This window comes from Rhamphochromis sp. 'chilingali' (genome assembly GCF_963969265.1).
Source record: "Rhamphochromis sp. 'chilingali' genome assembly, chromosome: 9".
In the NCBI taxonomy this organism is placed as follows: Eukaryota; Metazoa; Chordata; class Actinopteri; order Cichliformes; family Cichlidae; genus Rhamphochromis; species Rhamphochromis sp. 'chilingali'.
Genome location: NC_137936.1, coordinates 735,344 through 747,500, shown reverse-complemented (window position 1 = coordinate 747,500; position 12,157 = coordinate 735,344). Strand labels below are relative to the sequence as shown.

Here is a 12,157-nt window from a genome sequence, read left to right as displayed (position 1 = left end):
ACAGTGGATTTACACTAACACATACCAGATTTGACTGAGGGTTTAACAAAAATATTTTATTAACTGTTTAGGAATCGCAGACATTTTTAATTAACTAGTAACTACCAAAGATATGTGAATGCACAGCTCAGAATGGTTCCCAACAAGTCTGCTTATTCCTCTAGTGTGAGTCAAGTTCTTTACCTGATGTTTTAGGACATTACTGAACCTAAACTCTCTGTATGTGGGACATGCTTTCAGATATTTATGCCTTCACTGGGACTTCAAATGGTAAATGGCCTGTATTTGCATAGTGCTTTACTTAGTCCCTAAGGACCCCAAAACACTACATCCAGTCAGCCACCCATTCACACACACACACACACACACACTGGTGATGGCAGCTACATTGTAGCCACAGCCACCCTGGGGCGCACTGACAGAGGCGAGGCTGCCGGACACTGGCACCACCGGGCCCTCTGACCACCACCAGTAGGCAAACATGAGGTTAGTATCTTACCCAAGGACACAACGACCGAGACTGTCGAGCCGGGGCTCGAACCGGCAACCTTCCGATTACAAGACGAACTGCCAACTTCAAAAACTAACATGAAAAATATGTAATAGTATTTTATTTCAAATTGATACCATAGGTGCATCTACTAAAAATCTCAGACAAGTTCAAATCCTGGCAACTCAAGGTCAGAGGTCAGGTTTTCTAAAAAGCCTGTGAATGAGTTCAGAAGGAATTTTCAAATTTACACCATAAAGTCATCTAGTAGAAGGCTGAGGGCTGACACTGGCAGTAATGGTGTGTGTCTGTGTCTGTGTGTGCGTGTCTGTGTGTGTGTGTGTGTGTGTGTGTGTGTTTGTGTGCGATGAACAAAGACAGGAAATAAACACAGTCCTCTAATAAAGTAAAGTATGAGGTTATCTGGAGAAGGAGCTGTGATCATTATTATTATGGTTACATTTTAGCCACTTGCTCAGAGACTTGAAGATGTTGCCTTTCAAACAGGGATGTATGGGCAGAGCTCTTTCCATTTCTGGGTACCTCCTACTGCAGACTACCAGTCCAATACCAGTGCTCAATAATTAGGAGGAGGAGGAGACTGGGAATCATTCTTTGTGTGTAAGAAACGAACAATTTGACCCTCAGTCAACAGCTTCAAGGCGACTGTAGGAACAATCATATAAGTATTATTCCTCACTGACCAGCTCACAGTTAAGACACTGTTGTCCTCTATGTTTTCTAGCTAATTTCTTCTTCTGCACCCCCTCACGTGTGTGTTGCATCCAGTGGCAGTGAGATCATATTAATTGAGCAACATGTTACCTCAACCACATGTAGAAACAAACCCGTGGACACTTTGAAGTGCACCTCTGAAGCAACCTTCTTGCTGCCATGTCTGTCTGTCTTACAACTCTCATGTTTTCATTCTCTGTTTTTATTGGCAGAAAACTTTACTGACACGACAGATCTAGGTAAAGGGGATCAAGAAGTGCAGCATGTCTGTCACCTTCTCCCCAACCCCAGCCTATCCATCCACACACTAACAGCAGTGCAGTCCACCTCCATTGCCTGATAAGAATCAGTTCTGCTGCAGGGTGAGGTGCAAAGCAGTGTTAATGAAAATTAGACTTAAACATCATCCTAGAAATGGATGCGATTGGAAACTAAGCTTTTTGATGATCTAAAACGTAGGTTTAAGACGTCACAAAGTGATTTCCTGACTGAACTGCTGTTCGTGCTGCTCGCCTGCCTCTCCTGCATCTCAGCATTGTTTTCTGAGAGTAAAGCTGCTGTCGGGGATTGAATACGCTCGCTTCCCACTTATTGTGTCTGGGATTCACACATTCAGCTGCTGGACTTTTCCCTCATGTCCTGCTAGATCAGTACATACTCTCTTGTAGTCTTCCTTTGGGCAGTGTATATATCTGCTGACCTTTAAATCCAATCCCTGATGGCATGCCTCCACTATACAATCTCACTGCATCACTGCATCGCTGCATTTTTCTGTGTGCTGTGGAACACAAGTTCACCTTGTGCTGGAGATAATGACTTCTCTGTCACTGGATACAGTGTCATGATGACACTGCTGTTTTTGGTGTGGGAAATAAGGGATGATGCACATACGTGCATCCGAAGATGGAGGTGTGTGACAGGTGTGTGTTGGGCAGGACAGACGAACACCATCAGCAGTTGGCATTGCTGCCTTGACTATTCCTCAGAAGTCATGTTGCTCTGTCATCTTCATCCATTGCTGTTCTTCTCTGGATGAATAGCATGTTCAGGAGATCACAGGTAATGTTGTTAGAAGCTTTTGGCTGAGCCGGCCCACCTCACTGAGCTCTCCTGCACATTCTGATATTGCACTAACGGCTGTTTGAGGGCATGCCTGGATTTGATCCCGGTGATAAAAGCATGCTTGCTGGGGGGGGGGTTGGTGCTTGGGTAGGAGCATCAGTAGTGGGGCCCTTCACTGGCTGGATACAATCTCAAGTTGAAGGTACAGTAGATTTCTTTCAAGTGAAATTAACCTGAGGTGTGTGTGATCTCCGCAAGGAGTCTCCAAAGTGTCAAAAGCTGAAGAAGAAATCAGTGAAACTGCTGGACTGCTTATATGAAAACGTTCTATACCTTCTGCTAATACCTACTTTAAGAAGTATAAACATCTTGTACGTATTATGTCTAATCATGTTTCTGTGATCTACAATGGACCTCTTGGGGAGAGTTCACACACATGCCTTATTGTTCGATGGTAAATGCAGTGACTGTGCAACCGTATACTGCCTTCCTGATGTCATGACAGAACAAATAACAATTATACTTGAGTTAATCAAACCACTCGTTATAATTCTATCACCAGTGCTGATAGTTTCTCTTTGAGGTGTCTGCAAGAAAAGTTTTTCCCAAAGCAATCCAAGCTGTTTCCCAACTTTCCCTCAAATGGGTGAAAAATGTATCTTTGATCAGGTCTAATGAACCATGTATGGGTAGATTTAGAGTTAGTAGTGACTAAAACGCAGACATATTTTAGCTCTGTACTGACTGAGCTCTTTCCATTTCCCAGTCAGTGCCCAGTCTGTGGGTTACGGCCACCACGGCGTGTCAGTCTAATACCAGTGTTAGATTATGAAAGTGTAATCCTCACGTCAGGAAGAGACTGGGAATCAGTCTTTATGTGTAAGAAGTTATCAGTAAAACAGTTTTACATTTGAGCCTCATTCTGTTAAAAACAAAATGACATAAAATTACCTTCAAGTTTATAAATGTACCAAAAAATATACAATAAATATCTCCATCTCCATCTTCATCCGCTTTATCCGGGGCCGGGTCACGGGGGCAGCAGCCTAAGTAAAGAGGCCCAGACCTCCCTCTCCCCAGCCACCTCCTCCAGCTTATCCGGGGAACACCAAGGCGTTCCCAGGCCAGCCGAGAGATATAATCTCTCCAGCGTGTCCTGGGTCTGCCCCGGGGCCTCCTCCCGGTGGGACATGCCTGGAACACCTCACCCAGGAGGCGCCCAGGGGGCATCCTTGTCAGATGCCCGAACCACCTCAGCTGGCTCCTTTCGATGTGGAGGAGCAGCGGCTCTACTCTGAGCCCCTCCCGGATGGCCGAACTTCTCACCCTATCTCTAAGGGAGAGGCCAGCCACCCTTCGGAGGAAGCTCATTTCTGCCGCTTGTATCCGCGATCTCGTTCTTTCGGTCACTAACCACAGCTCGTGGCCATAGGTGAGGGTAGGGACGTAGATCGACCGGTAAATTGAGAGCTTCGCTTTTACACTCAGCTCCCTCTTCACCACGACGGACCGGTGCAGCGTCTGCATTACTGCAGCTGCAGCCCCAATCCGTCTGTCGATCTCCGGCTCCCTTCTCCCATCACTCGCGAACAAGACCCCGAGATACTTGAACTCCTCCACTTGGGGCAGGAACTCATCCCCGACCCGGAGTGGGCACTCCATCCTTTTCCGGCTGAGAACCATGGCCTCAGATTTGGAGGTGCTGATCCTCATTCCCGCTGCTTCACACTCGGCTGCGAACTGTTCCAGTGCGAGCTGGAGGCCCTCACCCGATGAAGCCAACAGAACCACATCATCTGCAAAAATCAGAGATGAGATTCTGAGGCCACCAAAGCAAAAGCCCTCCGCCACTTGGCTGCGCCTAGAAATCCTGTCCATAAAAATTATGAACAGAACCGGTGACAAAGGGCAGCCCTGGCGGAGCCCATCACCCACCGGGAACGAGTCCGACTTATTGCCGGCAATGCGAACCAAGCTCTTGCAACGGTTGTATAGGGATCGAATGGCCCGTAACAATGGGCCAGACACCCCATACTCCCGCAACACCTCCCACAGGACAACCCGAGGGACACGGTCGAATGCCTTCTCCAAGTCCACAAAACACATGTAGACTGGTTGGGCAAACTCCCATGCACCCTCAAGTATCCTGGAGAGGATAAAGAGCTGGTCCAGTGTTCCGCGACCAGGACGAAAACCGCATTGTTCCTTCTGTATCCAAGGTTCGACTAGCGGACGAACTCTCCTTTCCAGCACCCTGGCATAGACTTTCCCAGGGAGGCTGAGGAGTGTGATCCCCCTGTAGTTGGAACACACCCTCCGGTCCCCCTTCTTAAAGATGGGACCACCACCCCGGTCTGCCGGTCCACAGATAATACCCCTGATCTCCACGCAACATTGCAGAGGCGTGTCAACCAGGACAGCCCTACAACGTCCAGAGCCTTCAGGAACTCGGGGCGGACCTCATCAACACCAGGGGCTCTGCCACCAAGGAGTTGTTTAACTGCCTCAGTGACCTCCCCCCCGGAAATTGGCGGGTCATTCCCCTCATCCCCAGACTCTGCTTCCTCCTCGGAAGACGTGTCAGTGGGATTAAGGAGGTCCTCGAAGTATTCCTTCCACCGCCTGACAATTTTCTCAGTCGACATCCGCAGCGCTCCGCCAGCACTATACACAGTGCAGGTAGAGCACCGCTTTCCCCTCCTGAGACGCCTGACGGTTTGCCAGAATCTCTTCGAGACAGTCCGAAAGTCTTTTTCCATGGCCTCTCCGAACTCCTCCCACACACGAGTTTTTGCTTCAGCCATTGCCCGAGCCGCATTCCGCTTGGCCTGTCGATACCTGTCGGCTGCCTCCGGAGTCCCACAGGCTAACCAAGCCCGATAGGACTCTTTCTTCAGCCTGGTGGCTCCCTTCACCTCTGGTGTCCACCATTTGTTTCGGGGATTACCACCACGGCAGGCACCAATTACCTTGCAGCCGCAGCTCAATGCAGCAGCTTTGGCAATGGAGACGCTGAACATGGTCCATTCGGACTCAATGTCCCCAGTCTCCCTCGGAATGCTGTTGAAGCTCTGCCGGAGGTGTGCGTTGAAGATCTCGCGGACTGGGGCCTCTGCTAGACGTTCCCAGCACACCCTCACTACGCGTTTAGGTGCACCAGGTCTGTCCAGCGTCCTCTCCCACCACCTGATCCAACTCACCACCAGGTGGTGATCAGTTGACAGCTCAGCCCCTCTCTTTACCCGAGTGTCCAGAACATATGGTCGCAGGTCTGCTGATACGATTACAAAATCGTTCATCGATCTTCGGCCTAGAGTGTCCTGGTGCCACGTGCACTTATGGACACTCTTATGTTTATTAGTTTCAGATGTAGCCATTCTTGTATTTTGCTTGTTTACATTATTGTATTTTGCACAACTCTGTTGCTTGTGAAGCTCGCACACAAGAATTTCACTCACATGTACTGTACCAATGTACCTGCACATGTGATGTGACAATAAAAGTGATTTGATTTGATTTGATGTTCGAACAGGGTGTTCGTTATGGCCAAACTGTGGTTAGCACAGAAGTCCAATAACAAAGCACCGCTCAGGTTCAGATCAGGGAGGCCGTTCCTCCCAATCACGCCCCTGCAGGTCTCACTGTCTTTACCCACATGAGCATTGAAGTCTCCCAGCAGGACAACAGAGTCTCCAGGTGGAGAACCTTCCAGCACCCCCCCCCCCCCCCCCCCCCCCCCCCCCAGGGACTCTAAGAAGGCTGGGTACTCTGAACTGCCACTCAGCGCATAAGCGCAGATGACAGTCAGGACCCGTTCCCCGACCCTAAGGCGCAGGGAACAAACCCTCTCGTCCACCTGGAAAAACCCCAACGTACTGGCAGCAAGCCAAGGGGATATTAGAATACCCACCCCAGCCCGCCGCCTCTCACCAGGGGCAACTCCAGACTGAGACAGAGTCCAGCCCCTCTCCAGGAGACTGGTTCCAGAGCCCAAGCCATGCGTAGAGGTGAGCCCGACTATATCTAGCCGGTACCTCTCAACCTCACGCACTTACTCAGGCTCCTTCCCCACCAGAGAGGTGACATTCCATCTCCCTATTGCCAGTCTTGGCAGCCGGGGGTCAGTCCGCCAGGGCCTCCGCTCCTGGCCGCCACCCGGCACACAATGCACACGACCCCTATGGCGCCTCCTGCGGGTGGTGGGCCTGCGGGAGGATGGACCCATGTCTCCTCTTTGGGCTGTGCCCGGCCGGGCCCCATGGACTAAGGCCTGGCCACCAGACGCTTGCCCTCGGGCACCCTCCCCGGGCCTGGCTCCAGGGCAGGGCCCCGGTAACCCTATCCCGGGCGGGGTAAACTGTTCCCTCGATATTCTTTTCATAAGGGTCTTCTGAATCGCTCTTTGTCTGGTCCCTCACCCAGGACCAATTTGCCATGGGAGACCCTACCAGGGGGCAAAAGCCCCCAGACAACATAGCCCCTGGGATCCCTGGGACACACAAACCCCTCCACCACGATAAGGTAGCGATTCAAAGAGGAGTACAATAAATATACATTCTAATAAATACCAATTCATTAGAATAGCGATTTATATTACAAATAAATATCAACAGGTTCAAGATGATTACAGTGAAAAAATACAAATGATATTAGCATTATTTATCTAATTTATTATTAATTTATCTGAGTCGATGAGACACGAGGATCATAGGGAGGAACAAGACCTAAGAACTAGAAATCAGGAAATCATTAGAAACCCTGAATCAAAGAGCATAAACACTGGGTCCCACGTAGCCTAACACTTTGGACGAAACACATTACGAGACAACATCTGTCCTCCTGATGACAGAAGAATAACGTGCATGGATCCTTGGAATGAGATGCTCTCAAATGAGGACTGTGATCTTGCAGGGAATTCCTCGAGTGTTTCTGCTCAGGGATTCTTTGACTTCTCATGCATATACATGCGTGTGCGTATGCATGCGTGTGCGAGTAAGCATGTGTGTGTGCGTCATTGTTCATCGTTGTGTTTGACGTTCCTGCTACCTTGTCTTTAACCCTCTGCTCTCTCCTCCTCTTTTGTAGTCGAGCTTACCGACTCCTTTGTGGCTTCTGGTTTCACTCCTACTCCTACTCCTTTTGGTTATCCTTCTCCTACTACCATTGCTCCTACAACCATTAGTACCTCAGCTACTCCCACTCCTACAACTACGACTTCAACCACTACTATTGCCACCACTTCTACTACTGAGGCAACCACTACCATCCTTCCAATGCTGTTCACCACCAAGCGTATTGACCAGAATGTGTTGGGTACTTGCTGTTGTCCCATTCTAGTTTTACTGTCTGTCTACCATTTGAATTGAACTGTCTTCTCCTACCTGAACAGTAAGCTACATCAGTGTTTCCTTCGATACGCTGTGCTGTACCTGCTGCACAAAAAGTGGGGAGTTGCTACAAAATACTGGGTTGTAGCCAGCAAATATCTTCCTGGTCAAGGAGCGAGAACCTAAACGTTTATTTCACAGAACATGATGGCTTTGAGTTTCAGTAGTTTGATTAGTACTTGGACACTGGCAGTGTTAGGACTGAAGTACCGTATTTTCACGACCATAAGACGCACTGTACTAAAAGGCGCAGTCTCAGTTATGTGTGCCATTACTGTATTTAACACACACATAAGGCGCACTGGATCATAGGGCGCATACAAGTACCGTATGCGTATTTAAAAATAAAGCAGGAGCAAAACGAAGTTTGGTACTCACATTTTTATCATCAATCAAACCCATGGAAGTCCTCATCCTCTGTGTCTGAATTGAACAGCTGCGCTAAATCTCCATCAAACATGCCAGGTTCACTTTCTTCACTGTCAGAGTCACTTTCCGTGCCGTGCGGCTCCTCGGAAATGATGCCGGCTTTTGCGAAAGCTCGAACAACAGTGCCAGCAGACATGTTAGCCCAAGCATCTACAATCCATTGGCAAATTGTGGCGTAACTCGCCCGGCGCTGCCTTCCACTCTTGGTGAAACTATGGTCTCCATCGGTCATCCATCGCTCCCAGGCCGCTCGCAGCCTTACTTTGAACGGGCGGTTCACACCGATGTCCAGCGGTTGGAGTTCCTTTGTCAGGCCTCCCGGAATGACAGCAAGCTCACAGTTCCTTTGTTTCACTAGTTTTTTCACATCGGCTGTGAGATGGGCACGCATAGAGTCACAGATTAAGAGCGATGGTGACGCGTGGAAAAAAACCACCTGGTCTCCTTACATACACCTCCCTCAGCCACTCTTTCATCATTTCCTCATCCATCCAGCCCTTTTCATTTGCCTTAATGATGATTCCTGCTGGAAACTTCTCTTTAGGCAAAGTCTTTCGCTTAAAAATCACCATAGGCGGCAGTTTCTGTCCATTAGCATGGCAGCCAAGCACAACAGTGAAAGAAGACTTTTCATACCCCGTTGTGCGTATCGCTACCGTGCTGGTCCCCTTCTTCTCCACAGTGTGACTCACCGGGATGTCAAAAGTGAGCGGGACCTCGTCCATGTTTGTGATGTGGCTGGGCTGGATGTTTTTGTCGCCGGTGTGCTGCAGTAGGAGCGGAAGATGGCCAGCTTTTCCTTATAATCCGCTGGAAGTTGCTGCGCTACCGTAGTCCTGGTCCGGCTGGAAAAATGGCACCGTTTCATAAAAAGTGAAAGTGAAACTGCTTTTAGCCGAATGGTGACCGTCGAAACGCTTCTCCCGCTCGTTCTTTGCTCGATGATCCACCGCTCGAGTCTTTCCTCCAACTCGGGCCACCTCGCCTTATGTCCGCGGAAACTCAGCTGCGTTTTCTTGACCTGCCGGAGCTTGTTTTCTAGCTTCCTCCATTTGCGAACCATCGATTCGTTAATCTTAAATTCTCTCGCCACTGCTCGATTTCCATGTTCCTCCGCGTAGCTGATGGCCTTCAGTTTAAACTGTGCTTCATAAGCGTGTCTCTTTGCCATTTTCAGGGTTGCGCCCACACTTCACCCTTTAGCGTTCTCATGGTGTTCTCTACTACGTCCTCCTTACATCACACAGGGCGCACTGCGCTATAGGGCGCGCCGTACTTTTTGAAGAAAATCTAAGACTTTTAAGTGTGCCTTATGGTCGTGAAAATACGGTAATCGCTAACTCAGAAGTAAACATTACAATTCATTCATTCATGAACTTAAAAAAACTATGCAGATATATTTGGGTGGGGGGGGGGGGGTGAATATAGTTTAATGCTCTTAGTTTGATTTTGAGCAAAGCATGGAGTCTGTTTTGTTGTAGGAAGACTTGTGCAAGGCTAGCAGTCTGCACGGGTCCAAACAGAGCCCTGTGTGTGGTTGTTGTAACTGTGCCCTCTCTGCCTCTTGCTTCCAACTTTGAACCCTTTGTCCCCTACCCCACCCCCCACCTACCCTACCTTGTGTAGTGGCTTCTGGGCGAGAGATCTGGAATTTGACGGTGGAGCCTAACAGTAACTACGCTAAAGTCAGCTGGACGCACAACTTCCCGGCCAGCAGCAGCGATTTTGTACTAGAGTTCACTCTGGACAGTAAGAAATCAGACCAAGCTCAAACTGCGCTACTGAGATATAAACTGTGAACTAAATGTTCTGACTACAGAGTAGATCTACAAGGATAGTGAAGTAAAACCGGAGCTTCAAGGTGCAGAGTGTAGGTGGAGCTGAACAGGTAAAACCAAATGTTATCACACCATTTGTACATTACGGGAATACAGGACACTACAGCCTGGTGGCAAGGAGGAGCCCGGATCCAGGTTTGAAGTTCTCATAAGCATCTTCAAACCGAACATTAGAATGAAATAAATAGATGTAGTCAACATAAACGTCTGTTTGATACTGTGTGTGCAAGCTTGAGGTCAGATGGTTCAAATTGGCTTCCTTTTTGCTTTTTATAAGTGCATTCTTTTGCTAACAATTCACACGTAATCAGCTTGAAAAGACCTAACAATATATCATTTAGCTGCAGTAACACAATCTATAGTTAGATTTTAATGTGACTGGATGAGAGGAAAACATCTGGATGTGCAGTAGCAGTCTTGAAAATGTTTTCCAGATCAGCATAATATTGATTTTAGTCACAACAGAAATGGTACATCTCAATGTAATTATATTCAGATGAAAGATGACATTTTGTTCCATATACTTCGCAGTTACACGTTAACTGAGAGCCGTTTTTAGGCAGCATCTGCAAAATTATTTTCCCTCTCACTCTTTGGTTCTGCCTGTTTGAGTGCACCATGTGCATGGATCTATGAGTTCTGTTGCCTTTCTTTGCGTTGCTTTTGTTGGCCCGGCGCTGGGATGGGCTGCTTTCTTTGAACGGCTGTTTAACTGTGTCTTTGTTGCTCACCAAGGCTGCCATACTCACCTGCTTGGTATGAAGTGCTGTGTACTCTGGCTTTTAATCATCCCACCTTTTCACAGAGCAAAATTGGGTAGCTCTGATCAGACATCTCAGTTACTGCTGTTTGCCTCAGCCCAGTCTATAAAGTCTGGAGCAGAGAAAGGATGGAGATGTGTTTGTGTACTAGATTTTAATTATTAATGTCTGCGTGTGAGGAAAGGAAGTGATGTGATTGGTCTGATGCTATCCACTTCTCTCACCCATCCCTGCACTGTCAGGCTGTCAGGATGTGAGATCTAGACTTTTCTTTCATACAGACTCTTGATCCGTGGTAGGTCATGTTTGAGGACACAGTGTATGTAACCCTGATAAGATAAACCACAGCAGGCCTAACGGGAGATCTGTCCAGCCAGGGTGTGTTTGTTTTTAGGTTGACTGAGACAAAGGAGACGCTTCTTCTCTCATTTTTGAGACAACAGGGATGTTTACTTACTATGTTTCAAAAAACATAGTAAGTGATATAAATAAATCTTAACCTCTTCCAACCTATTGTAGAGTAAGATGAACTCGTGTAAAGTAGTAAAGCTGTTTATAATGTGTGTTTATTGATTTTATTAAGACTCTTTCAAAAGAGTCCACATTTTTTTTCGTTTATTAAGTTTTTTTTGTTTGTTTCCAATTGAGAATTAGCTAGCTACTGGAGCTAACCAGCGCTAACTACAACCCAACAGTAAACAGGAAGTACCAGGGCTGGACTGGGACAAAAAATGGGCCCGGGCATTTTGACTAGAGACCGGCCCCCCAGGTATTATAGGAAAAGCCATGAAGCCTTTGAATGAAAACAAACGCTGCTGTGACAGTGATGCACAGTCTTGTTGGTATATGTATGATTTCTATACGTTTGACATCAGATTAAAACTTTGGTCGTAAGATTCAGATAATTATTTCATAAAAGTGAGACAGTTTAAATGAGAATAAGAAAGAAAAGTATTTCTTTGTGCCCCCCTCTCCCTGTTAATGCCCTACCTGCCCCCCTTTGCTAGACCCGCCTCTGCACAGTTACCAGCTGTCAGCTGCTTAGAAAAGGATCCTGGTGTTATTTGTCTCTCAGAAACAGTTCATAACTTCAACTCATTCATATCAACCCTCTGCTGGTTTCCTCTTTCTGGCGCAAAGTGGGTGATAAACAAACAAGAGCGAAAAGCCAATCAGCTGATCACTGATCAGTTTCATGACTGAAGTAGCAACAGGAGAGAGAGGGGGGAGAATGAGAGGAGAAGAAGGCAGCTGTGCAGCAAAGACAGAATAACTCCAGCTTTGTGTCTTTTTCCATTGTAGCTGAAGTCCGGGACAAACTGTTCCTTTTCACCTCAATATGAAAGGTGTAATATTTTCTCTGACTGTAAAAAGTCAGCATAACGAAAATAAACTGCACCTAAACTTGGTTTATATCTGACCCAGATAGACTTCAGCTCATAACTTCTTACTTGA

General features: G+C 47.5%; 1 protein-coding gene across 9 annotated transcripts in view; it reads left to right on the top strand.

Annotated features, from left to right (window-relative positions):
* nfasca (neurofascin homolog (chicken) a) overlaps positions 1-12,157 on the top strand; it is a 176,029-nt gene that overhangs the window by 144,066 nt on the left and 19,806 nt on the right. Inside the window, exons 28-30 of one of the 9 annotated variants that reach the window (XM_080890561.1) lie at positions 1,438-1,464; positions 7,373-7,600; positions 9,730-9,852. The exons of the other annotated variants lie outside the window; for them this stretch is intronic. Coding sequence (XP_080746687.1) covers positions 1,438-1,464; positions 7,373-7,600; positions 9,730-9,852 — 378 coding nt within the window. The remainder of the gene's footprint in view (positions 1-1,437; positions 1,465-7,372; positions 7,601-9,729; positions 9,853-12,157) is intronic. 9 annotated transcript variants of the gene reach the window in all.